Here is a 26,440-nt window from a genome sequence, read left to right as displayed (position 1 = left end):
GTAAACAGCATAATATGTTGTAAAGTGCAATTTGTATGCTGGTACAACTTACCATGGTTTCAAGTAAAGTTCTAGGGGTTTTCATTGGTGCAGCTATAAAAGTGACTAGTCTTCAATGGCTGTAATCAGGGCAAATCCCCAGTGTAGACATGATCTAACTCTTAAAGGCTTTGTAGCTGCCATTATCTCATCTATCTACTATATAGTTAAGCATATTGCATTACTTAAAAGAATGTGAAAATGAAGCGAAGATGATGACTTTTCTGAATGACTCAATGGAACCCTAAAGCCTGGTTAAATGTGCCTATGCCTGAAGTGGAAGTAACAAGGAAAATCTAGAAACCTCAGTTTATAAACAGGTGGAAGCTAACCTATGTTCTCCTTAGTTATACTTGATCAGATGAAGTACTCAGAATGCAAAACCATGCAATTCTTAAAAGCTACTTGCAGGCTTTCAGTGTCAGATCTAAAACCTCAATTTCTTGCCTGAAAAATTAATTCCAACTGAATTGGACAAGAACTCTGCTATCTGGATTGAAAACTGGATGAAAGACAATAAAAAAGGGTAAATGATGAATGGAAATATATCAAGCTGAGGCTGAGAGTATGGCAATAATTACTGATAATGCCAGTCCTAGAAGCAGGAGTAAAATTCATGTAAATAAAAATCTTTAATAAAACTGGAGAGGTTCCTAATATGAGAAATGTACATGACTTTGGCTCCAAAATTTGTAGTCCAAAATGTCCCTAAAATGGCCAAACCAAAGACCCTGGTGGATTTCAGAGGAGATTTATAAAAATGATCAAGATCAGGAACAGAGTATGTATAGCCTGGGTAAGACATGACATTGGAAAGGAGCTGTAACTGAGGGGATAGAACAACAATCCACAAATATAAGGATGTATAAGAATTATTTAAGGGTGATATGAAGGGTTGTAAGAAAAATAATAGGAGGAAATTAAGAGATCCATGAAGGTTGTGAAATTCATTGAGTTCCATTAGACTGTGGAATGGCTCCCAAGGGAACTCACAGAAGACTCATTGCTTGTGACATTTATAACGAGACAACATTAAAACACTAGAAAGGGTACTGTATTGACAAACCTGCATTTGAAGAGAGATGGTCTGGATGTCCTAACAGGTCTTTCCCAAAGCTTATCCTATGATTTTTCAATTTACCTATTAGGTGAAATCTACAAAGAAAAGTTAACAAGCTCGTTTTATGGTGTGCACTCAACATCAGAGCATCCTTTGCTTCATGGGTTTTCATCTCCAGGGCCCACATAGGCCACCTGCTGCTATGCACAATTCAGTGCCTCTGGCTGAGTTGAGATCCCTTTCAAGGTAACAGAAGCTGAAACTAATATCCAAAGTCTCTCAAGAAATCAGCCCTTCCTCTGCATTCTGTCTTCAAATCTTCTTTCTCAGCTAGTCTAAAGTCTTTTCTCCCAGCTTCTCTACTCCCTGTGGTTCCTCCCTTCAGACTGAACTTTCTCCCTTTTATGAGGTTCAGGTATTCGTTAAATTATCTTCTGGTATCTCCTAGTCCCACTGCTCTGGCAGAGAAACAACTAATTATAACACAGGTGCAATACATGTAACTAATTAGCTCTTAACCTGTTCTATCCTGTTTTAGGGTTTTACCCCATCACAGGTCTAAATATACTTCTGAAGTTATGGCAAGGTTCTTTCAAGCCTGGGTGAAAAAGTTGTTATTCTTCTCAATAAAGCCTTCCAACTTCCAAGATATCTTCTTCCCACTGAATATTATCTTTATGCCACATCAGATTAAGATTTGGGATATTTTTATAATATTGAAAATATCCACTGTATGATAGGATGAAGAAAATATCTCTTTCTCTGGGTTTAAGTGTATTTGATTGAGGAGCCTTAATATATAACTTAGTGCTCTCTTTGTTTTGTATCTTCAGAGATAATTTTTCAAGTGTCAAGTCATTTTCTGAGACTTTTTTCCCCTCTTTTTCCTTGCAATGAATATTTCAAATAGACTATATGGCAAACAGACTAATGCATCATATATGGGAAAATACTGACAAGGCCTACAGCAAGACCGATGAAACACAGGAAATTGCTCACCACTACTTGTGTCTTTGTTTGTGATTACAAAATATTTGTAACTGTAGCTAAGACATAGAAGAAGCCTAAAGCTAAATGAAACTACTGTAGAATGGATATCAAATGGTCTAAAAATATCTAATTGCCATCTTCCAGAGTGACAGAAAACCTTTCCAGAGAACATATTCTTTGGAAAAACGTTTTTTATTTTGGTTTTAGGGGGAGATTGTGCGTGTGTGTGTGTGTGTGGGGGGTGTTTCATAACATTTTTGGGGAATCTGCCTATTTTTAGTGACTTGCTCTATAAAACTTTCAACAATACTGCATAACTCAATTTATTTCAGATATTGCTTAAGTATTTCCCACCTTTTCTATTACTATATAGTATCAGAGGGGTAGCCGTGTTAGTCTGAATCTGTAAAAAGCAACAGAGGGTCCTGTGGCACCTTTGAGACTAACAGAAGTACTGGGAGCATAAGCTTTCGTGGGTCAGAACCTCACTTCATCTGAAGAAGTGAGGTTTAGAACCTCACTTCATCTGAAGAAGTGAGGTTCTGACCCATGAAAGCTTATGCTCCCAGTACTTCTGTTAGTCTCAAAGGTGCCACAGGACCCTCTGTTGCTTATTACTATATAGTTAGTTATAACAATAAACATTGGAGGCAAAATAATAGGCCTGATTTTGGTGTAAATCATTAGTAGTATTCCATTGGAGTAAATGAAACAACACAAGCAGGTATGAGTTCAAAATAAGGTTCATTGTTTTCGGAGGCCAGTAGTAACTCAAGATTACTTTATTAACCTGAGGAAAAATTTCTGATAGAAGTCAGCTTGGCTCTAAGTTCTGCAAAACAACAAAACATGCTGTAGGAATGAGAGCTGGTTGGAAATTTTCACAGAATTTTTTTCCCATTAGAAAATGCTGTTTTAACAGAAGCAAAATGGTTAGTGGAAGTGTGCCAAATTAAATTAAATTCTGTTAAAAAATGGAACAGAGTATTCAGATAACGTCAAAACATTCTATTTTGACCTTTTTTGGAATGGAACATTTTGATTTACCATTTCAAAATGATTTTTTTGTTTTACTTTTTAAAATTTATATTATATTATATATATACAATGAAGTTAAATTGGAATGAAATATTTTGATGTTATTGAAATAAATTTTTTTTCGCTATATTTTGTGGGAAATGTTTAATTTTTTTTTTATTCTGTTTTGGAACAGAAAAAAATTTAAATCATGGAATTTCCTAGGAAATGGAAAATCTGGTCCCTACCCAACTCAACTAGGAACACAGAGCGCCTAAAGGGACAAGAACTTCATTACAATCTCTCCCTCTTTTCTTGACATGAATAAGGTTTATTAGAGTAATAGACTTTATGGTCAGAAGGGACCATCATGGTCTAGTCTGACCTCTTGGACATTACAGGCCACAGAACCTCACCCACTCCTGAAATAGACCCCTAACCTCTGTCTGAGTTACGGGGCAAACTGGCACTCGCGGCTCCAGCCCAGCAGTTGGGGGGCTGGTGGTGCTGAGGCTAAGGGTTTCCAGCCCGGGACATGGAGGCTTGCCGTGGGCCAGATGAAATGAAGCAGTGGGCTGGATCTGGCCATAGGTTCCCCACTCCTGAGTTAGACCCTGAGCATGCAGGCAAGACCTGCCAGGTAGATACCTGAGAAAGAATTCTCTGTAGTAACTCAGCCGTTAGGGATTTTTGCTACTGGCAGTCGCCAATGGGCCACATGCCATTGTAGGCAATCTCGTCATACCATCCCCTCCATAAGCTTATCAAGCTCAGTCTTGAAGCCAGTTAGGTTTTTTTCCCCCATTGCTCCCCTTGGAAGACAGTTCCAGAACTTCACTTCTCTGATTGCCAGACACCTTCGCCTAATTTCGAGCCTAAACTTGATGATGGCCAGTTTATATCCAACTAGAAACACGTTGGTGCTTGACTTAAATAATTCCTCTCCCTCCCTGATATTTATCCCTCTGATGTATTTATAGAGAGCAATCATATCTCCCCTCAGCCTTCTTTTGGTTAGGCTAAACAAGCCAAACTCTTTGAGTCTCCTTTCATAAGGTAGGTTTTCCATTCCTTGGATCGTCCTAGTATCCCTTCTCCACACCTGTTCCAGTTTGAATTAATCTTTCCTAAACACGAGACACCAGAATTGCACACAGTATTGAATAACATATGTCTATTTATTTCAGATCAGTTTAATTTGTCATCAAATGTGTTTTTCCAGGTACACAGACAGATCAGGTTACACATTCTGATTCCTCTTGATTCCCTAGAGCAGAAACTCCACCTCTGAGATCAGTGTCAGGATTAGCATTAGATGACATGAGCACATTAGTATCATCAAGTAGCATCACGAGTGTGGGAAGAATCTGCCCCCTCCATGGCAATGGATGAAGTCTGCCCCTGAAGAACTCAGAAGGTTAGGGCTACATGAGAGTTGGGATCTTCAAAGACTAAAATTACATTAATAAAACCAGTCTCCTAGTGTAGCAATTTTTTCATCTCAGTCCAGTTCTCAAAGGTTAATCTACAGTGCAATTGAATTCCTCAACGCTTACTTTCACTGTTGAGTGTACAATATAAACATTCCTATCAGATAGGCACAGAAACATCTCAATTCTTATCATGCCATTTTTGAACACTGCTGCAGCTACACTGCTCTATAGAAAGGATTTATATTTCAACTTATTAAAAGTTTCCATTGGCAGAAGTAGTTCTTTGTCACGGAATATGAAAAATCTTGTTGCATGTATAATAGCTCTCCACAGAATACTTTACATTGATACAATCACATTTTAGATTAAGTCAGATCCCTCTAAATCCAATACTGATACTTTCCTGTTTAAATCTCACTTCCTCTCAGACACTCTAAAGTACTTTTTGCTTTTGATATTAATACTATTTGTTAAAGCTAAATGCTCTGGTAGCAAAGTTCTCCATATGTTTTACTCATCACTTACAACAGCAAGGACTAGTTTGAAATGAGGTAGAGCAGATGTAAATGTGGCAAATGAGGGAATTATTTGTAATATTTTTATGAACTCTATGTCTGACTTAGCAAACCTATCCACTCTGTACCTTGAGACACATGAGAAAAGAGATGGTGTGTGGTCTGGTGTGAGACCAGATACTTTAACATGGACTGAACAGAATCAACACATAAGAATGGAGGATCTGGAAGAGACAATGGGAGCCCCATTGACTGAACATTAACACATAATGACTACTAAACCAGTCAGCTGAACAGAACATGTTTGTAGCGCAGAATAAAGGGATGAGGAGTCAGCTGGCTGTGTTAAGAACTGGTCACACAGGAACACTTGGGAGACAATCAAGGTCAGAGAGAGTGCAGATGGGCCTCAGAGAATCATGGCCTGATGAAGCCACTGCTTCTACTAATATGGACTTTGTCTTAAGTTCGGCTTTTCAATGCTAACCCAGCGACATTCTCATGCTGTATTCCAGGTGACTAATAAATGCCACGTTGCTTTGAAAAGGCTGTCCTGCTTCACTGCAAATACTTACCAGGTTACACTGCTCCCCAAGAAGGTAAAGTGTCTGCATGACTTTGAACTAAAGTGGACTTGCTGTAGGAGCCCACGGTGGGAAACAGGGAGTACTGGAGCCCAGTCCCAGAGTCACTGAGGCTGTGTGGCCTGCCCTTGAAGTGTGGACCGTTGAGGTCTTGCACACTAAAGGGGTTATTCCCAGCAGAATGCTTAAAGACCAGGGATGTAGCACTCCCCTGTCAATCTGTGACATTACAAAGAGCAGAATTTGGCCTGTTGAATATAATTCTCTCTTATATTTGATAATTTAAAAGAATCACACATATGAGGTACGCAAAAAGAAGTTTGCCATCAAACTACCACTGAGATATTTTAATATAAGGATTTTGAATTAGGTTGGTTTAATTAAATGGTTACAAACCTATATACATATACCAACAAGCACAAGTGTGAGAATATACTGGAAGGGGAAAAAAGAATTGAGGAACTATGGACAACGACCAAGCAGGTGGGGCAAGCATTTTGACTGACTTAAGAATAAACTAATGATACTAGGGATACACAAAGTGGCTCATTTTAACCCATTATTAGAAAGAAATTTGAAGCATTCAAGAGGATCTGAAATGTTTAGATCTGTATTTTTGCAATTCTGGATTCTGGCAGGGCTTAGAATCAGAAATGTAAAACAATGTGAAAATAGTTATTAGGAGAATGATACTTTTTTTAAAAAAAGGAGAGGGTTATACTCTATTGTCACAGACTTGAAAACACTGGACAAGAGAAATGATCTGGGGATTAGTGGAGAAATATTCTGATTAACTTTATTATAAAGATAATATATTATGTTATATATTATACAATATAAATGCAGCATGTATGGCAAGAGACAACAAAAAGTGATATACAGGCTGTTTTATCTCAATCAAAAAATAAATAAATATAGAAACTTAGAAATTATGATGAGAAGGAATCTCACAGAAATACAAATACAATATTTGGAAGGGAACAGAATGGAAGGATGTTAGCAGAATATCTGAGTCAGTGCCAAATACAAGAAGGGGGAGGTATGCAGTTGTATCAGATAAAGAATGAACAATTTACATAGGCAAAAATAGGAGCAATTAGAAGCATTTGTATAAGGAATTAGATAAAGAATAAGAATGTGAGAGACAATTGCTAATTAAAGTGAGAAGACATAGTAAATGTTGATTTTTTTAACCTAAATTAGTGTCCTAAAATCTCTTCTGTTGCATATCTGCATTAAGCATCCTTACTGTTTAATATGCATTCCCAGTTACAACATTTCCAATCCACTTCTAATTGTACAGTGATTACTCAGGAGACATTTTCATGGATCAACTTATAAATGACAAAACAGCATGAGACCAAAAAGGCAAGATGTTATCAGCTATTTTCATCATAAAGGGAACCCTTCCTGTAAGAATCCAATAGGCTGACAAAAATATCTGTTTTCCTTGATAGAAATTAATGAGTTCCTTATGGCGAAACTCAAGTAGGGGCGAGTGAATTATCTGAAGCAGTGTCTTTACCAGCAGACTACTGAGACATGTGGTTTAATGCCTATCAATAGTGAAATATTGCCTATAATGTGGTAGTAGCAGAAACATTATGTGCTTGCCCCTCTCTTCCCTATTAGCTAATGCAGAGTTTGAAGCACTTTTGGTTAATCATTTTCTTAGAGGTCTTGATTTAATTAAACCTAGATATGGGAGAAGCCGTTCTAAAGAAATGACTCCATTTGAACCTTCTCCTATTCCTTCAAACACCAAACTTCTTTCAGGCTTTAATTTCTTCACATAAAGACTCCCTCTCTCCTCAACACCAATGTGCATATGGCTCTCTCATTTCCCATAACCCATGGATCTCTACCCATCAACCTTCCTACAGAGCCAGTGTTCCCAACAATACTCCATTAGATCTCCGAATACTCCCGTGAATTCTCTACATCTCCTTCCTGAGAGTGTCATAATTCACTTTGTACATCCAGTGAATTCAAACCTTGCATACTCTAGGAGACACAAAACAGCCACAGCCTTCCTCCTGAAGGTTCGTGAGACAGGAGGAGAGAGGAGCCTATTGGAGATTCATGGGGAAAGAAGAGAGGATGGGAACCTATTGGAATGTTGCAGTGAAAAAAAGGAGAGACGAGGGAGGTTATTTGAGAGACATAGGTTGCAGGGAGGAAAGGGAAGGCTCACAGGGAGCTAATTCAGAGCTACTAGAGAAGCATCCACAGGTTTGAATAGCTCACTGATTGCATGGACTTCCGATTTATCCAAAGAGTCCTGGGTGCAATTCAAGGTAATGGGTTTGATCTACATTGCTCTTTATGATTTGTTTTCTGGGAATCTTAGAAATAGTCCCATTATCTAACACAATATTTAAGATCAGTTTGAATGCTTGAGCTGAGACGTTACTAGATGTGTATGTCTGGAACTGGGGCAATGGCATTCTCAGGGGAGGGTACTTGACTGGAATTTCCCTCATCATCTCACAGACCCTGAGATTCAAGGAACATTGTACAGCCCATCCCAGGTGTGTGCACGATGGTGGCCAAGGGAGCCACTTACATTCCCAAACACACCCACGGAGGAGGTAGTCATAGTTAGGTTCAAGGTACTGGGAAGTGCAAGGGAGTTGAGCTTCCAGTGCTGCCAACCTGAGACCAGGGATGTAAGTGGTTCCACTCACCACCGCAGCATCCCCTGGCATCTGGTCATGACTGGAGGAGCATTCACATCCATGTTGAGCTCCTTTTTGGCCCTTTGATGGTCTGTTTCATCCATGACTTAGCCCTCTGAATAAAATGCATCTTCTCTGGACCCCTTCTGGTGTAACAACATCCCTACCAGAGATCCATGCATCCCTTCTCGGGCTACTCCTCAACTCATTCTCTTGGCTCAGTCCTCACCCTCATCTGGGCTTAATAGTTTTTGTGTTGGGGTTTTTATGCCCCTTCCTTGGGATGGTAGGGGAACCAAGAGCCACCCTCTGCTCTGAGCTCCAGCCCAGGGACCTTGTGTTGAACAGCTGGGTCAGCTCCTTCAGATGTGCTACTATTTCCCTGGACCTCTTACTATCTCCAAGCCCCTTGTGATATTTTCCAGTAGCCTGTGGTTAATACAGCCTCTCCCTCTGGTTTCCAGGCTTCTCCCTAGGTCCTCCTAGCTCCTTGCTCCTCCCCTGGAATGCTGACCTCCAGGACTATCTCACTATGCCCTGCCCCTTTTCCAGGGCCCAACACAGGAACCAACTCCATCCCTGTGGCCCTTTTCTGCCTGCCTTCACCAGGCCCTTCCTAGAGAGTAGGGACTCCCTGCCTCTTCTCTCCTGAATCTCCTCCCCTCATTGAATTCTCTTCCTTCTCTCGGACTCTTCCATGGCTGGGATCACTCATTTTAAATGAGTCCAGATCAGGATCAGCTGAGGTAAATTACTAGATCACAGCCAAGGCTGAGCCCAACTCCCTTAAAAGGACCAGTCAGCATGTGAAGGACACTGCTGGGCAAGGCATGTGTTGGGCCATGACCTGGGCTTTACACCACCTCTGCACTTTCTATACCTGTTCAACAATGCTCCCCTAGTGACACCAAAGATCTTATGCTTTGCAAAGGGACAAGGACTTAACTTTAGGCTTAGAATAGACGTCCTCAAGTTCTGCCTGAGAGGTTGGATGGAACAGAGTGGGTCAGTATTTTATAGGAGAGCTCTTTTCACATTACTCTATATCAGCTTAGATCCACTGTTGTGCACATTTTTAAATGCCTGTTCATTCCCATGGAAATAAAGAGACGAAACACTCTAGAAGAGTTATTATAAAAAGCAGCTACCAAGTTTTTTAAGACAGTAGAAGGGGTAGAAAACATGGAGGAAAATGACAGCAAAATGTGAAAAGTAACAACATAAAAAGGTGTGTGTGTGTGCGGAGGGGATAGAGGAAGAAAGAGGGGAACAAAGGAAAAAAAGAAGCAGAAGCCTGAAGAACATAGATTTTAAACCCAGGGTCTCTAGAGAGGGAGTAAATCTGAAACATGGGACTCAACTGGCTGCTCCTAAACATTTCTCATAATGTAATGATGAACACTAAGATGTGCTCCTGACGTGAAGAGAAGCAGGTTGCTAGGGTTGGACAGTGATTGATAGCACTTTTAAGGAAATGCTTAAATGTCACTACATATTTATTTTTATGTATATTGCAATGCTATTTGCATTGATAACACTGCTAGCAATATCTAATGCCTGCCAAAAAGGAAAAGGATGGACAGCTTCAGAGATTCTTAAGAGGCACAGCTGAGACACGGTAGAAAGTATTTTTTCAGGGTTAGTGCGGAGCAATGGCTCTGCTAGCAAATCTTACAGCCACTGTATTTTTATTGTCCTTTCTCAAATAAAGGTAAATAAATACCTATAACACAGCACTAGAAACACGATTTAAAAAAATAAATAAATCACATACTGGTGAAACAGCAAGGTAGAAAAAAATTGGCTTTTAAAAAACAGATTCATTTTGCACTAATCACAATTTAGAATTCATACTGATCTCAGTAAATAAATGGAGAAGTACAGCACACTGTTTTATTAAATATTAGAGAACCGGTTGCCAACTTTCTAAGGGAACAAAACTGAATACCCTTGCCCTGCCCCTTCTCCGAGGCCACGCCCTGCTCACTCCATCCCCCTCCCTCCAACACACTCACTCCCCCACCTTTACTCATTCACTCACTCATTTTCACCGAGCTGGGGAGGGTCCCTTTTCGACCGGGTGTTCCAGTTAAAACTGGACACATGGCAACCCTAACAAAGAAACAGTGTTTGGATCCAGATCAGGTTTATTTGGGCTATAGTGCTATATTTGGGCTAGAGTTTTGATTCAGAGTCAGTGGCAGTACTGCATTACAACCAATCTGGAAAAGTTCTAGCAATATCCAAACCTGAAAAGAAGCTCCTTCTGGTTTTGCATCTGACTGAAACATAAGGGTGAGTTTGAATCTGGGGTTTCAAATTTAAATACCCTGAAGTTTGGGATAGTTTCGAATCATGTTTCAGTTTTGTCTCCTCTCTAGTAAAAACGAAGAATTTCACCCACAGATAGTAATTTATCAGCACAGAAAGTTGGCAATCTAGAGGAATGTTACATAAAAGGATACTGTAACGAGGGCAAGAGCTAGGAGAAAGATATGAATTTTAAATGACTAACAAAAAATTTTGAGCCAGGTCTGCAATATAGCACAATTCATTGCTGAAAAAAATCAAAGTTTAAGTTGTGACTTGTGCTGGATTTACTGCCGGACTTTTAACTGATGAGTTTCATCACTTCACACTGCTATTTAAAAAATATTTGATATTATCACATTTTTCTCATAAAAGATTATCTATAGAAAGAACACGGCTCTAGTAATTCATACCTACATACAGTGATGGCACTCAGCCTTCAGATTTATGCCTAACAACATACTTCATGCCTTTTCCTCATGCACTGAGACAAGGATACACCTAACACTTGTAAAGAACAGACTTTAAAATCACCCTGACATCTATTATTATATTTTTAATCCTTGGATAGTTCTGTTGAAAACTGCCTGTAATAGTTAATATATACTGAATTAGATTGCATATGATGCACTTTTCATTGGAAAAAACCCCAAGAAAATACTTAATTAAATAGCTAAATTATCAGTGCCAACATAAAGAATGCAGTTGCCAAGTCTAACAAAGAAGCATCAGTATTTGTGTGTGAGAGACTATGGACCATTAAACACGATGTTCACCAGAGGAACTGTACATATGACATAAGAATGGCCATAGTGGATCAGACCAACGGTCCATCTAGACCAGTATCCTGTCTTCCATCAGTGGCCAATGCCAGATGCTTCAAAGGGAATAAACAGAACAGGGCAATTATCTAGTGATCTATCCCTTGTCTTCCAGTCCTAGCATCACAGTCAGAGGTTTAGGGACACCCAGAGCATGGGACTGCATCCCTGATATAGAAAGAACAGCACTCAGTCTTCTGGTCCAAAAAAATAAAGGTTTTGAATATCTGAGATAGAATAGAAACTTCAAGTTATATTCTGTATCTGTTTCATAGTTTAATAGAATGTAAGGCCAGCAAGGGCCATTAGATCATCTAGTCTGACCTTCTATGTATCACAGGCTGTGTTAGGTCACTTGGTACACATGTAGCATGCTATGACTCTATAAAATACTCATTGATATTTCTAGGCCTTCCAATATTTATATTGGAGCTGCAAGCACAATGGAAATCAAATAAGTTAAAGATTCACCATATTCAAGATGTCATCTAAGAAAAGGTAAATGTATAAAGGTCAGTGCATTGCTACATCTGTGCACCATTGCCAAACTCCAAAATGGATTAGGCCAAACTGTAAAATGATTCAGGAAGAATGTTCTTTGTGAATTAGCATTTCAACATCAGCAAAACATCTTCCAAAAAAGTAAATTGAAGAGGAGATATAAGTGAAAAGTATGATCAGTGAAGAAATGGTAACAGGCCTATGGGTAGGTAAGGGGGCAAATAACAAAATACTCACCCCCTTCCCATGGACTGGCAAATAACTTTCTGCTTTGTTGTACATGCAATTCAGAGCAAGTACCCACAGCATCTCTAACACAAACAAATTCCCATGCTCCATACATAGAAGTATCTACATATCAAGAGTAAACAACTTTATGGACACAGGGGATACATATGCTCAATTAAAATAACTAAAATAAATCTCTGCAGCGCAGGATGCTAGCTGAATTTTAAAAACATATAATAGGATATTATTTTGGCCCAAATGAGCAATAGAAATAAAAGAATAATACACATCCTTCATATGCAATGAACAAGTGAAACATTCTCATTAGAATAAAACCACAAAACTTGAGAAAGGCCAAAACCTAAGAACTCCCACATCGCTTTCTAAATGAGAGCTGGGGAAATACTTCAGGAAAGTATTCAAACACATAATTTCAAACCAAAACATTTGACAGTATTCACAACCACTTACATTTGTTTTCTGTGAACATTCAGCACAAGAGATGTGTTGTTCCGAAGGATATTTGTGGAAAGCAAAAGTCTTGAATATTTGTGTGACTGTGATTGTGCAAGAATGTGTGTTTGCATCGCCACCTTAAAATCTCCAATTTCCCATTCTGTTCATAAAAGTTTCAGCCACCCAATCAAGGAGCAGAAACAATACCATGTGAGCTATGTGACCACTCACATACCACAACAAATAGCAAATAGCTGAAGACCAAATAGTTCATGAACATCCCTTAGGTTGAAGTACGTTTGTATACGTTTGTCCAACACTTCTGAATCATGAACACGTTTGTTAAATCAATGTCGGATAAAAAATTCACAAACCGCAAAGAAGGGCTACATTCACGGAATAAATTATTTGCTATGAATAGTTCATCCATCTGCACTGATAAGTGACAGCATGATTCCAATTGATGAGTGCAGAGATGAATATTTAAGAGGAGGGGAACATGCAAAACAAAAAAGCCAACACTGCTTCTCAAAATTAACACTTTAGTATCAGGAACTGTGAATTTCCAAAGCTGCTAAGCACTTATTTATTAATCCATATAATACTTAGCCATTAGCTGAAGCATACAAATTGTTAATAGATGACACTTCCGAAGCAGTGAATGCCATGGAGATGAACTACATAGACTAGACTCAAAGGAGGTCAAGAGTGGGAAAATATGATCACTTTTAAAGTTAATTAAAGAAGTGCCGTACATCAGCATAATACAAATCTTCTGAGCATGCTTTGCAATTAAGTGGCACCTGAATGGTTCATAGCACTATTCAAAATGGTGAAAGACCTACTTCATAAGCAAAGGAAGTTATTCTGTATCAGTAAACGAAAAAATTGACTTCCAAACAAGTAATGAAGGTGCATAAGATAAAGGAGCCAGGGAAAAAATGTACAAAGTATGCAAATTTAGGCACAGATCCTACAAACCCTCATATGAATCTTTAATCCTGTACACATAAGCAGTTCAACTGGCTTCAGTAGGACCACTCACATGAAGAAAATTAAGCCCATGTGTGTCTACACGATCAGTGCCAAAGAAGAGAAAATGAAGAGAATTATAAATTAACTTCAGTTTTATTAAAGTATATTTTATACATATATTAGTTATGTACTTGTAACATTTCAGATATGATATTAATATGAATGAGAAATAAGAGGCTACAAACACAGAAGTTTCTGAACTGCAAATCCTAAGAAACTGTACTTGTTTCAGAGAGATGCTAAATACACATTTAGTTATAAGTAACATATCTATTGATTAAAATTACTTATTTGGGGATCCCAACCACCTCCCATCAGCATTATTTATTATATTTGGCACTGAGTATACTAATAATAATGATGACGAAAATTCTGGGGAAATTCACTAACAATTTCACTGCTCAGGCATTAATCATGATTGTTTATTCTTAGGACATGAAATGGATAAAGTAACACCGACGATAAACAATGCTGAATTCTTTGTGTGGCTGATTTGCACTTATTCTAAGTGCAAGCAACTATCATGTGATGCTCCAGCAAACCCCTGTCCATTATTGTTCAATTAATTACAACTTCAAAAAGCAAAGTAAATCCAAAACCTCTAAATGGGTGGGGTGTGTGCCTGCATCAGCTTCTGTGTTATGATGTACATGATACCTTATGGTACACAATGACACAATTTACTGCAATCCTATTGCTTTCTTTTTATTCTAACCTCTTGATGACAGTACACCTACTCAATGAAGGGTCTACTACAAGAATTACATTAACACAGACATACTGGTGAATAATTTATGGTAAATATTTTCATGGAGAATTAATTCAGTATGGAATAATCTTTAGGATAAGTATTTAGGACACTAATGTGTCAACAGAAAAAAAGTTCCTTCAGATAATACTATTCCTATGCAGAAAAAACAATCAGTATACTTTCAGATAAGGTAAACATTGTGCATATGGAAATCAGGATGAAGCAACTAGAACAAATAAACAACATCACAACACTGAATTGTAGGCCCAGATACTAGACAAAGTATTGTTTTAGTCATCAAACAATCCAGTCCAGATCTGCTCACACCACCCACCAAAAAACAAGATATTTATGATATGAAAGAAATTGGTAGAAGTTGTACTACTATGACCACACACATAAATCTAGAAAATAATGGGAGTTTTCTCAACTTGTTTAAGGATGAATTTCTCCCAGATCGAACTGCAAAACTAATATCAGTCAAAACTCAAAATATATGATCTCTCTAACAGTTTTACTTCCAAGTGGTACCTCGGCGAGCATCAATAATCTCCAATATACAAACAGAGCAAGGCCCTACTGTAGTCCTATTAACACAGGGAAAAATTATATACAGCCTAAAAGATCATAGAATCCAGATGGTGAATGTAGGAAGCTGTCCAACACTCAAAATACTGCTGAGAATAAAGAAACAAGTGAATTAAATATCTCTAAAAGTCCAGTATAGCAAACATTTATGAGACTGGTGGCATATGATTTGTTTGGTCAAGAGTTTTGTGGCCTCTGCATTAGAGATCTCTCCTCTTCATTTTTATAAGTTTTTAATATCTTGGCATTTTTGTCATCTACTGTAAATACATCAATCCTCTGCTGCAAAATAATGAAGCTGAAAATTGTGCAATAATTGCACAGACTGATTGTTTTTAAACATTGTCCACACAAAAATTGAGCACCTTTATTTATCTCTCCAAATTGTTACACGTCTGGAACTTCCAAGATACTTCAACTCTCCACCCACTCCAGGCCTAAGTTCTTTGAGCACTGCCAACAAGTAGGCTAAATCTTCTGGCTAGTGACCTATCAGATAATTTGTCAACCTACTGAGCTCTGAAACTGGAGATGGTATCTAGAAGCAGGGTCATTGTGGACAGAGATCTGGGCATGCTAAGCTAGTCTCCACCTTTGAGGTACCCTGGGGTCTTCCATAGCCAATGTGTTGCCAGGCCTCTGGACTGAGACAGACTTTGTATCAAAAGCAAAAGTCTCATCAGATACGTACTGCTTTTAGCTCCTACAGAATTTCAGAGCGATGGGAAGAGCAAGTGCAGGAGAGCACTGGAAACCCTATCTGAGAAGAAGGATGTTTTGGCTAATGGTAGATTAGATTAGATTAGATGAAATAGATAGAATGGTTGATTAGGAGATATGGTCCTGACAAAAATCTCACCTGTTATCAATCAACTTAAATATATCATTTCCCTCAAATAAACAAAAATAATTGTCCTTGATGTTGCTCTTTTAAAATGATTTGTATTTTTAAACATTCACTACTATTTTTTGTTGTCTTGGTGGAATGATTACCAGCCCCAAAAGAAAAAAAAAACTTCTAAAGCATGATAAAGACTACAGGAATTACCTAATCCACTCAAAGTTAGATGATGCTCATTTATCTGTACAGAGTTGTCTAGCAATAATAATAATAAAGTAAACTAAACAAAATTAACTACTGCAGTTAAGTGTAACTGTAATTATTTCTTCTACAGCATTCTGGGAAATACATTAAACAAATGAACTGCAGTTCAATTATTCCCTTGTATCCAGAAAAGAGGGCAGAGGAAATTGAAGTGAAAAAATAATGGTATCTAGGCTACATCATATAGTTTAACTCAAAGAAGAGCAAAGGGAAACATTTAAGGTAAATTAGCTAATTTTGTCTCAGTACCTTACATCTGAAGCAGAATGTTACCATGGAAAACTGCCTGCCCACACTAGCAGGAGAACAATGTATAATTCTTGATAGTTTGAAGTGTATAGCTGATATACAGCATCCATATGCTTTCACAGTAAAATTACTTTTTGTAAAGAAAAGGTATGCAACTCGTGAAGTGAAGAATGGGATTCAAGACAGAAGGAAAAGGAGAAGGAAGTCCCTAGACTGGAATTTAAGATGACTCCAGCAAGAATAAGATAGACTTAAATGTGTAAGCTGCCATGTTCATTTTCTTCAGCAACAAGACAACACATTTTTCCTGTCATTTTCTTGATCTTAAATATTAGAAGCATATTGCAAAGCCAGTCAGTTTCCTGAAATGCAGATTTAAGGCTGTAATACACTGTATGGGTTTGAAAAGAACATTTGATATATACAGATTTGAAAGAACAGAATTTTTTTATTCTTGGTGAACTTGTCCAGCTGAACATTTCATCAATTTCTTTTGGTCTTGGAGGACTTATGGAAAAGATGTAGGACAGTGAAATCTATTATTTCATATTCCTGTTACAATGCAAAAGTTCAATTTTCTCAGGACATTTGAACACAATTATAAACTTCAGAGAGTGATATTAAGAATAATATTAAGAAACAGCGTTGCATATATAACAAACTTCATGGTCATAACTGTACTTACCCGCCAAATGCCTGGATTGCATAAAACTTGGAAGCATCCAAAGAACTTCCACTTACTATTCGAGCCTTTAATGAAGAATAAAAAAAAGCTTAGTTACTCAGTTTCTGCCAAGAGATTTTGGATAGAATTTAACTGCATCGTACATATAACACCTAATATGAAAAATGTCAAGCAGGGTCAGCTCCAGGCCAAAGCTACATTAATTTTTGCTTTGAAATACATGTGATTAGCATTCAGCATTTAGTGAAAAACACTGGTAAAACCCCGGAGAAGATATCAGATATTGCCTCCCAAGTATGGCTGCCCTTTAAATCCCGGAGTATGTGCAGTGTAGATGATAACTAGTCAGAGGCAAAAATCCAGACACCAAGTTTGACAGTAGCAGACCCCTGTGTTGGCAACTATGATTTTATAAGATAAGCACAACAGTGAGGCTACCCTGCTTATAAATGCAACACATCTGGAATACACTCAAAGGAGAACAAAAGAATGGAAAGCTGGGAAACATGCACATTTCACAACTAAAATGAAGGAACCAAACAGATCAAATAAGTCACAAACAAACATCAACAAAATACACAACCCCTTAAGGAAATATGTGATTTTAAACCTTTTCATCCACAGAACTGCTATCTGAAAGAGAACCAGGAAGAGGGGGAATAAAGGTTAGATAAAACAGTCTCCAAGAAAACGTGTAAAGTTTTTTTCATAACTCCTATAATTCTAGCTTGCTAAAGTAGAAATGAAAGGAACAACAGAAGCTGAGTAACATATATGTTTAGTTTTCTTAAACGTGATTGCTATGACAGTATACTTTGACAAGTGCAAAGATGTTTTAATATATAATGAACACAGTTACTCACACAAGACTCTTTAGTTGTTAAAGATGTTTATGGTTATCTTATAAACTAGCACTTAATGCTGTTCAAATCTAATGTCCAGCTTTGATACCTTTGCATTCATTAGTATTAGTAAATGTATTTTATTAAGGTAGGACTGAATGGTCATAAAAAGTGGTGATTTCGGATTTAGAGTAAGGCTTTGTTCGCAAAGAAAAATAAAACTGCTCTTCAGGCATTTAATGGATATATTAAAATTATTATATTCTAACTATTCTGTTCTACCATGCAGATACAGGAAACTAAAAAAGGAAGGCCAATAATCCTAATTTAATTGTGTGCATTTGAAATGTATTATATATATATATATCATACAATCAGTTTCATGGTCATACAGTATTCTTCATGTCCAGCATCAGATATAAAACATTTATGATGGAAAATGTACTTTTATTTCATTTTTTTCAAATATTTAAAATGCTTATTGTTTCCTTGTACTAAATTATGTATATCACATCTTTCCATCAATAAATTTATCTTTTACACGCACAAAGTTTGTATTATGTATTCTGTAGCTATAAACTTGCATTGTTATAATTGTCACCTTCACAAACTTCGCATTATTTTTTCCAAGGAGTATGCACATTTTATATGTGCCCTCTAAATCATTTGGATTTTTCTCTATAGGATAAGCACTGCTCAGCATGCTTTTACTACAAAACTATCCCTCACATTTTAGACATGCAGTAACTCCTCACTTAAAGTATCAGGGGGTAGCCGTGTTAGTCTGTATCTACAAAAACAACAAGGAGTCTGGTGGCACCTTAAAGACTAACAGATTTATTTGGGCATAAGCTTTCGTGAGTAAAAACCTCACTTCCTCACTTAAAGTCGTCCCAGTTAACGTTGTTTCGCTGTTACGTTGCTGATCAATTAGGGAACATGTTCATTTAAAGTTGTGCAATGCTCCCTTCTAACGGCGTTTGGCAGCCGCCTGCTTTTTCTACTGCTTGCAGGAAAAGCAGCCCATTGCATCTAGCTGGTGGGGGTTGGAACCAGGGTGGACCAGCAGCCCCCCTATCAGCTCCCCGTAAGTTCCCTGTGGAGCAGCTGCATGCAGTGCAGCTGTGTCCCTCCCCCCACTGCCATGTGCTGCTCCTGCCCTCTGTCTTGGAGCTGCTTCCCGAGACTCCTGCTTGCTGTGCGGAGAAGAGGGGGGCTAATGTCAGGGTGTCCCCCTTCCCCCTGCTCCTGCATCCCGCTTACCCCATCTTCCATAGAGCAGGGCTCAGGACGGAGGGAGCTTGCAGCAGCTGAGGTCTCAGCAAGCTGATCTAATTAACAAGGCGGTGTACTTAAGAGAAATGCACATATCTCTCTCCATTCCTGCTGCCTTCCAGAGTGTAAGAGTTAACCCTTGAAGGCTCAGCCAGTTGCTAGTTCATCATTTAGCAGTAAGGGAAATATCCCACCCTCTGACTCCTCCACCTCAACCAAGCTTCACAATCATCATCACTGTGTACCAGTATTAAATTGTTTGTTTAAAACTTATACTGTGTGTGTGTGTGTGTGTGTGTGTGTGTGTGTGTGTGTGTGTGTGTGTGCAGGGCCGGCTCCAGGGTTTTGGCCGCCCCAAGCAGGAGTGAGGGACCGTCCACCGAATTGCCGCCGAACAGCTGGACATGCCGCCCCTCTCCGAAGTGGCCGCCCCAAGCACCTGCTTGGTAAGCTGTTGCCTGGAACTGGCCGTGTGTGTGCGCGCGCGTGTGTGTGTATAATATATATAGTCTTTTGTCTGGTGAAAAACATTTCCCTGGAACCTAACCCCCTCATTTACATTAATTCTTATGGGGAAATTGGATTCACTTAACATCATTTCGCTTAAAGTCGCATTTTTCAGGAACATAACTACAACGTTAAGTGCGGAGTTACTGTACTCTATGTTTCAAAGCCAATATAGCTTCTACACAGTAGATCAAACTCAAATACACATAATGCAGATGTATTAGCACAGACAGTGTGGTAGTCACAGGGAGGTGCAATTAAAGGGTCCCATCCTGAAAACATGCCCATGCTATAAGTCCATTGATTTAAATGGAACAACTCATGTGCTTAAAGCTAAGGATGTACTTAGGTGTCTGCATGATGGAGGCCAAAGGCAGCCATGTCTGTCTAGTTGTTTAGATAGTCTAACCTGTCTGATTATGTTTGATTTTAACATTCAAATATGTTTGAGCCTGATTAGTAGTAGAGATGTGCTTGAGCCAAACCTGAATTCTCAGGAAGCTCAAGTCCAAATGCAAGGTTTTCAGCTCTGACCTATCTCTTGTTAGTAGTTAGAGTCCACGGAACAAGGCTCTCTGGCACCATACTGCAGCTCCTAGTTCCCCTCTCTCACATATTACAAGGAGTTGGACCAGATGACCTCCTGAGGTCCCTTCCAACCCTGATATTCTATGATTCTATGATACAAGCAATCCTATCATAAAGCATGTGTACACAAGGGGGGATAGTAAAGGTTGCCATGGCACTCAACTCCAAATTTCTTGACTTTTGTACATAAACAACATGTTCGCATGATTAATCAAATACACAAAACATCACTAAACAAGGGAAGAATATTAGCCACACATATCAGAGCTCTCAGGGCATCCACCCACCATAATTGTTCCCTTTATAACTACACACTTGATTACAAACACACATAAGCAGTGTGTCTGAACCAACATTGACTCCTTATGCCAACTGTGAATTTGGCCATTTAACTGCAACAATATGAACTGCCCTGCCGCTTCTCTCACTTCACAGGCTCAGTTTTTTCAGAAGTCTGGGACTGGCATTTTAGTCCCAAAGTTATCTCACTTACCCAGCTCATTTATAGAAATTAACTCTCCTTGTTATATTAATGAGAAATTTGTATTTGTAAAAGCTTTTGATTGGCAGCGCTGGGCATAGCTGACCTCTCTTTCACCACATACCTAGTAGTGCAGGAGGGGCTAGCAATGCAAAGTGCTTCACATTCCACCACCCCACCCCCACTGATGAGACTGAACCTTAGATTTGAAGGTTAACCTTTATGGGTGAGAGGGGGATAGTTCAGTGTTTGGGCTCTCTGGGGTGTTTGTTTTTCCCTAAAAAGTGTGCTAATTAATAGCAAGCATGGTGTGTGCTTTGTGATAGACACACTTATCCCAAGCTTATGCTCAAATAAATTTGTTAGTCTCTAAGGTGCCACAAGTACTCCTGTTCTTTTTGCGGATACAGACAGCTGCTACTCTGAAACTTATCCACCAGCAACTGTACTGATACCACAGTTACCTAGAGCTGTAAACCACTAAATGTCGATCAGATAGTAAGTTTTCATCATCATCTATTAGGGCTAGACTTGCACTACTGACCTATTGTAAGGGTAATAAACTCCATAGCTTATTACCATTCTCTGAGGTATACTGTCCTGCTGCATAGAAATGTTCTGATTTGGGCTCATGGACTCATAGAAGGGAAACTAAATCAATTTATTTACAGACAATTTTTCTTTAACATCCTCCCAAGCAACGGTGGTTTGTAAAGCGGAGCATACTAGCGAGTAAGCTGAGTCTATTTTAGGATCTAACCGAAAGCTCCCTTCAGGGCCAATTATATTGGACTTCCCAGCAAGCAAGATGGGAAAAAGAAAAACAAGAAAACTGTTCTTTTAACTGAAGGCTAAATGTAAAGCTCCCCCTCCCCCAACAACAAAAAAGCTAATTCTTTTTAATTAGAACAGTAAGGTATCAGATCGCTGGAACCAGGAACCGTTCAGATAGCACACAATTACATTTTGTCCCAGTGGACAAAATCCTTATTTCTATTCAGAAACCAATTTTCACAGGACACACTTGGTTTTCCCTGTTATCATTTACAAAGCTATTTCCTGACACTGTAACCAATCTTTACTTTCTTAGGCTAGAAGCTAAAGCATTTAATAGGATTATCATAACATCTTATTTATACCAACCCTCCAATTTCTGTAGTATGCCCAATATTAAGAAGTAATTCTTATCCCATAGTCTAATTTAAATGGCTGATTTAAATGGCTAGGTTTCATTACTCATTCCCAATTCTGACAAGAGGGAAACAGGAGGAGAAGTCCATAAATTATAAAAGGCAGAAAAGACCACTGTGATCCTCTAGTCTAGATTTTTTTTAATTACACCCACACCCACACCATGGTTATTGTGCACTTCAGGTTCATTAAGATTTTGACCATTGATTTGAAGGGGGGTAGGATGGAGACCCAAAGTTATAATTCAATTGCAATCCATTTGCTACTAGAAATCATAGGGCCAGATCCTGCATTCCCTATGCATCTGAAACTCTCAGTAAAATCACTGCGAGCTTAAGTGCACAAGGAATGCAGAACTGATCCCCTAACTAATGCAAGTAATATTCTGGTTGCAGAAATCCATTATGTAAATCAAATAAGTAGTATCTCAGTTTTATATATGTTTGAAGCAGATTATAAAGTACATTATAATTTTTAATATACAGATTTCAAACTTAACCATGAGACATATTTACATGAAACCATTTAAATGGCTTTTGTAATTAATTTGCTTTCTTCTTTTCATACAATTTATTAAGCAGGACAATTTGTAACATGTATGGTTTTGCAAAAATTTTGAATTAGATGGTCATTTCCAGAACCAGCAAATCGGTTCTTAAGTGATACTTATAGGCTTGTATTATTTCTAAAAAAACCACATATTTTAAGTATCCACATTTATTCATCTTATAATTTTATGCAGCAAAGAAAATGTCAGAAGGATAATTTGAAACAAATGAAATATTTAGCATTTCATTTACAGACCTCCTTCAGCTCAGGTAAATTGTACTTTTGAGCAGATGAAAGGCATTTAATTTAAGGAACACAAGGAAATTAAAAGAAAAATATCTGATTAATAGAAAATATAAGTAATTTATTCTTTACAGTAATGTGATCTGACTTCAGTGGTATGGGCAGGGTTTAATTAGCTCCTGGGCAGCTGCCTGAATAGATTTCATGGCATATGTTTAAGGTGCAAGTGTTTATGGAAGGCCTTGGGAGAAATCATTTGAGCACTAAAGAGTCAAAACTACCTCACCTTATTTGGGTAAGGCAAGCAGTATATTTTTAGATTCGTTTAAAAAAAATATCTGTAGATAATCTGCAACCAGCTATCCTTGGACCTAGTAGATTAGAAAAACGAACAAAAAATGTGTGGGCCTAATCATCAACCGGTGTAACCTGCCATAACTCCATGAAACTCAATGGAGCTATGTCTGTCAGCTGATGTAAATAATTTGGTCTATCAAATAACATGCATTCAAAAAAAGAAAATAATTGGGTCCAATTCAATTTGCATTTGGCTGCAATGGTGCTATAATGAAGGAGGAGTTGATGTGCTCAAGATAAAGCTCAGAGCTAATTTAAGTGTAAATAGAACAGAGGTAAATGGGGGGCACATCCTCCCACTGAGTGCCATATGCTTTCATGCCACTCCAAAGCAACATTCTCAAGAAAACCTGGAACACAAAAGCTCCTGATCTCAGATGCCTGCAGCGTGTTAAGATTGAGAACCAAAGTCAGACTTGCCAATAATTTGATTCTGAGAGGGAATTATGTTCAGTGATAAAACTCCATGCACTAGAGTTGCTCATGGACACAGAGGGGAGGAGAAGGGGTCTTGGAAATACACTGTATTTAGCTGTTTTCCCATGTAAACAATAATGGTATCTCATTAACTAAACCAAGAAAAAGATACCATCTGCCAAATAAGCATACACTGAATATGCTTAATGAAATTCTTTGTTCCTAAAAATATTCTGTCCAGTGACTGGCTCCTGTGCAGATGGACAAGGAATATGGGTGGTCCCCTGAGCACAAGAACTGCTCTGGGCTGGCACTGCCAACCCAAACTGATTTCGGAGAAAGGTCATGGACCTCCACCCTTTGCACTGGTCAGCAGAGCTGGCTGACCTTGTAAGCACTGGACTTGTCTTTGAGCCTGTGAGAGATATAAGGTGTGTAGCAGCAGGAATCCAGGATTTCCCCCCAAGTGGGCCAGTGCCTAAAAGTTTATATAGCACAATGTATGAAGTGACTGGTTTGCACATGAGAAGGAGAAAATAAAGCTTTTATATTCTTTAAAGCAGGGGTTCTCAGCCTTTTTCTTTCTGAGGGCCCCCAACATGCTAGAAAAACTCCACGGCCCACTTGTGCCACAACTGTTTTTCTGCATACAAAAGCCAGGACCTGCATTAGGAGGTAGCAAGCAGGGCAACTGCTTGGGCCCCCACACCTCTGGGGATCCCCTGAAGCGAAGTTGCTCAGGCTTCAGCTTTAGCCCATAGTGGCGGGGCACGGAACCCCGGGCTTCAGCCCCATGCGTTGGGGCTTTCACTTTCTGCTCTGGACCCCAGCAAGTCTAATGCCGGCCCTGCGTGGTGGACCCTCTGAAACCTGCTCATGGCCCTCCAAGGGGCCCCAGACCCCTGGTTGAGAACCAGTGCTTTATAGATAAGTCTCTTATGAATTTACAGGCTGAAACTAAAAGCTGTCTAGAGACATTACTCTAAAAACCTACAGAATTTAATAGAGAGTGGTTTCCTTTCATAGATTTTTGTAAAGCCATCCTACAGAATTCTATATTATTCTACAGATTCTATAATCCTCAACCCGATGTTTAACCTAATACAGGCAGAAAGCAAAGATGTCCCTGGAAGGAAAACAAGTCATACTAATTCAAATGATAGGCTTGTCAACATGGAGAGTTAGTGTCTGCTATGCTGGGGTTTAAATCTACCGCACAGTAGTTTTCCATGCACTAACTGGTCATGTGGACCCCTCTACCACACACTACAGTTTCCCTATGGTGCACTTTGAACTGCTCTGATCTGAAACTGAAATAGATAGAAGTTCACTAGAGAACTTTTAGTGCATGGTAGCAGGGTCCACATGACCAATTAACGTGCAGCACGCTTGTGCACTGTTGATTTAAACCCCAGCTTGCCGTGCACTAACTCGCCATCTAGACAAGCTCCCAGTGTCCACCCTGCAGCTATATAAGCGAAGAAGAAAATATATGTGAACCCAAAGTAATGAAGTAAATCGTAACCAAGATAACTACAGAATCTGGAGTACACCAGGAGAAAACCAATCATATAACTATGTTATCAGAACATATGGTGTAATTCTTTGTTTTCCCTGTGCCCAGCCAAAGCTGGGACTTAGATGAAAGTGACCTGGCTGAACCTTAATCCAGATAAAACAGATTATGCTAGTTGGTTAACAGAGGGATCTTATGGGCATGGCAGGGATGGTTTCTGGCATCTGAAGTGAGGGGATTTGTTAAACCTTCATCTAATAGGTTCACTGTTTGGGAATGCTTTCAGCTCTCTGGCTGATCCAAAATGCTAGGAATGGCCACAAGTACCTTCTTCCATAGGTCTCATATGGCAACTGTGATTTTGCATCTGGAGCTTGGCACAGTTCTTCATGCCTTTGTGGCTTCCAGATTGGATTTCTGCAATGCTTTCTACATAGGAGGAACACTGATGATTGCTCAGAGGCTACAGCCAGTCCAGAATGTGGCTTCCCATCTGCTTTCTAGTGTTTATTTCAGGAAACATTTCAACCAGTTCCCTGACAACTTCTGAGTTGAGTTCAAGATGCTGAATTGGATCTATAAACTGGTATATGACCCCCTCTTTCCCTGCAATCCACAGTGTCAGTTGAAATCAGCCAGGGTTCTTGAACTAACAGTCTCTGGACTGAATGTCCAAAGGCTCAAGTCAGAGCATTCTCAGCAGAGGATCCCATTCTGCAATGGAACGGCCCAATGGAATCTGAGTTTGTTGACCATTACAGCCCACACCTTTTCTCTGGCTTTTGCCTGAAGGGAGTTATTTTTCTTTTATTGTACTTAATATTTTGGGAACTCGCGGGTGGGTGTATTTTAAAAAGCTTTTAAAGTTACATATTATGTATGCCCAGAGATATTGTATCAAGTACACTATATATATTTAAAATGAATACACAGAATGTATGTTTCGGATTCACCACTGTTTTATTCCAATTTTACACTGATGTAATTCATTGATTTCATAAAATTCTAATGGTAAATCAGGCCCTAAAGGATACACCAGCAGCTATTTGAGGTAACTATCATAACCTGGGCACTGCCCATATTTATTCATGCGTTCGACTGCCATTGTATCTCTTGAAATAATTTCCCTATTTCTTTTCAATTGTTTTCTGCCTAGAAGGCTCCTCACTGGAGAAGTGTCTACCTCTACAATTAATGCTAATTCCACTCCTTGTTTATTTATCAAATTGTGCTTGCTGTACAGATGGCTAACTTGACTCTTCCTAACCCGCTGCATGTGTTGGGATTCACAGTATACTCCCTGTGATAGAGCGATTGAATGACTGTCACTAAACATTGCATAAACACTACTCCATTAATTATTTCCTTGCACAAAGAAACCCACTGGAAGGGAAAATCTCCTCCAGATAATCCACAGATTTAATCTCAG

General features: G+C 38.8%; 1 protein-coding gene across 1 annotated transcript in view; it reads right to left on the bottom strand.

Annotated features, from left to right (window-relative positions):
- UNC13C (unc-13 homolog C) overlaps nt 1-26,440 on the bottom strand; it is a 402,369-nt gene that overhangs the window by 326,651 nt on the left and 49,278 nt on the right. Inside the window, exons 3-4 of the mRNA XM_065558178.1 lie at nt 17,656-17,678; nt 17,046-17,110 (exon numbers count right to left, since the gene is read on the bottom strand). Of these exons, the coding sequence (XP_065414250.1) occupies nt 17,046-17,110; nt 17,656-17,678 (88 nt within the window). The remainder of the gene's footprint in view (nt 1-17,045; nt 17,111-17,655; nt 17,679-26,440) is intronic.

This window comes from Chrysemys picta, chromosome 10, assembly GCF_011386835.1.
Source record: "Chrysemys picta bellii isolate R12L10 chromosome 10, ASM1138683v2, whole genome shotgun sequence".
Classification (NCBI taxonomy): domain Eukaryota; kingdom Metazoa; phylum Chordata; order Testudines; family Emydidae; genus Chrysemys; species Chrysemys picta.
Note: the sequence above shows the minus strand (reverse complement) of the source record. Positions and strands in the feature narration are given on the sequence as shown.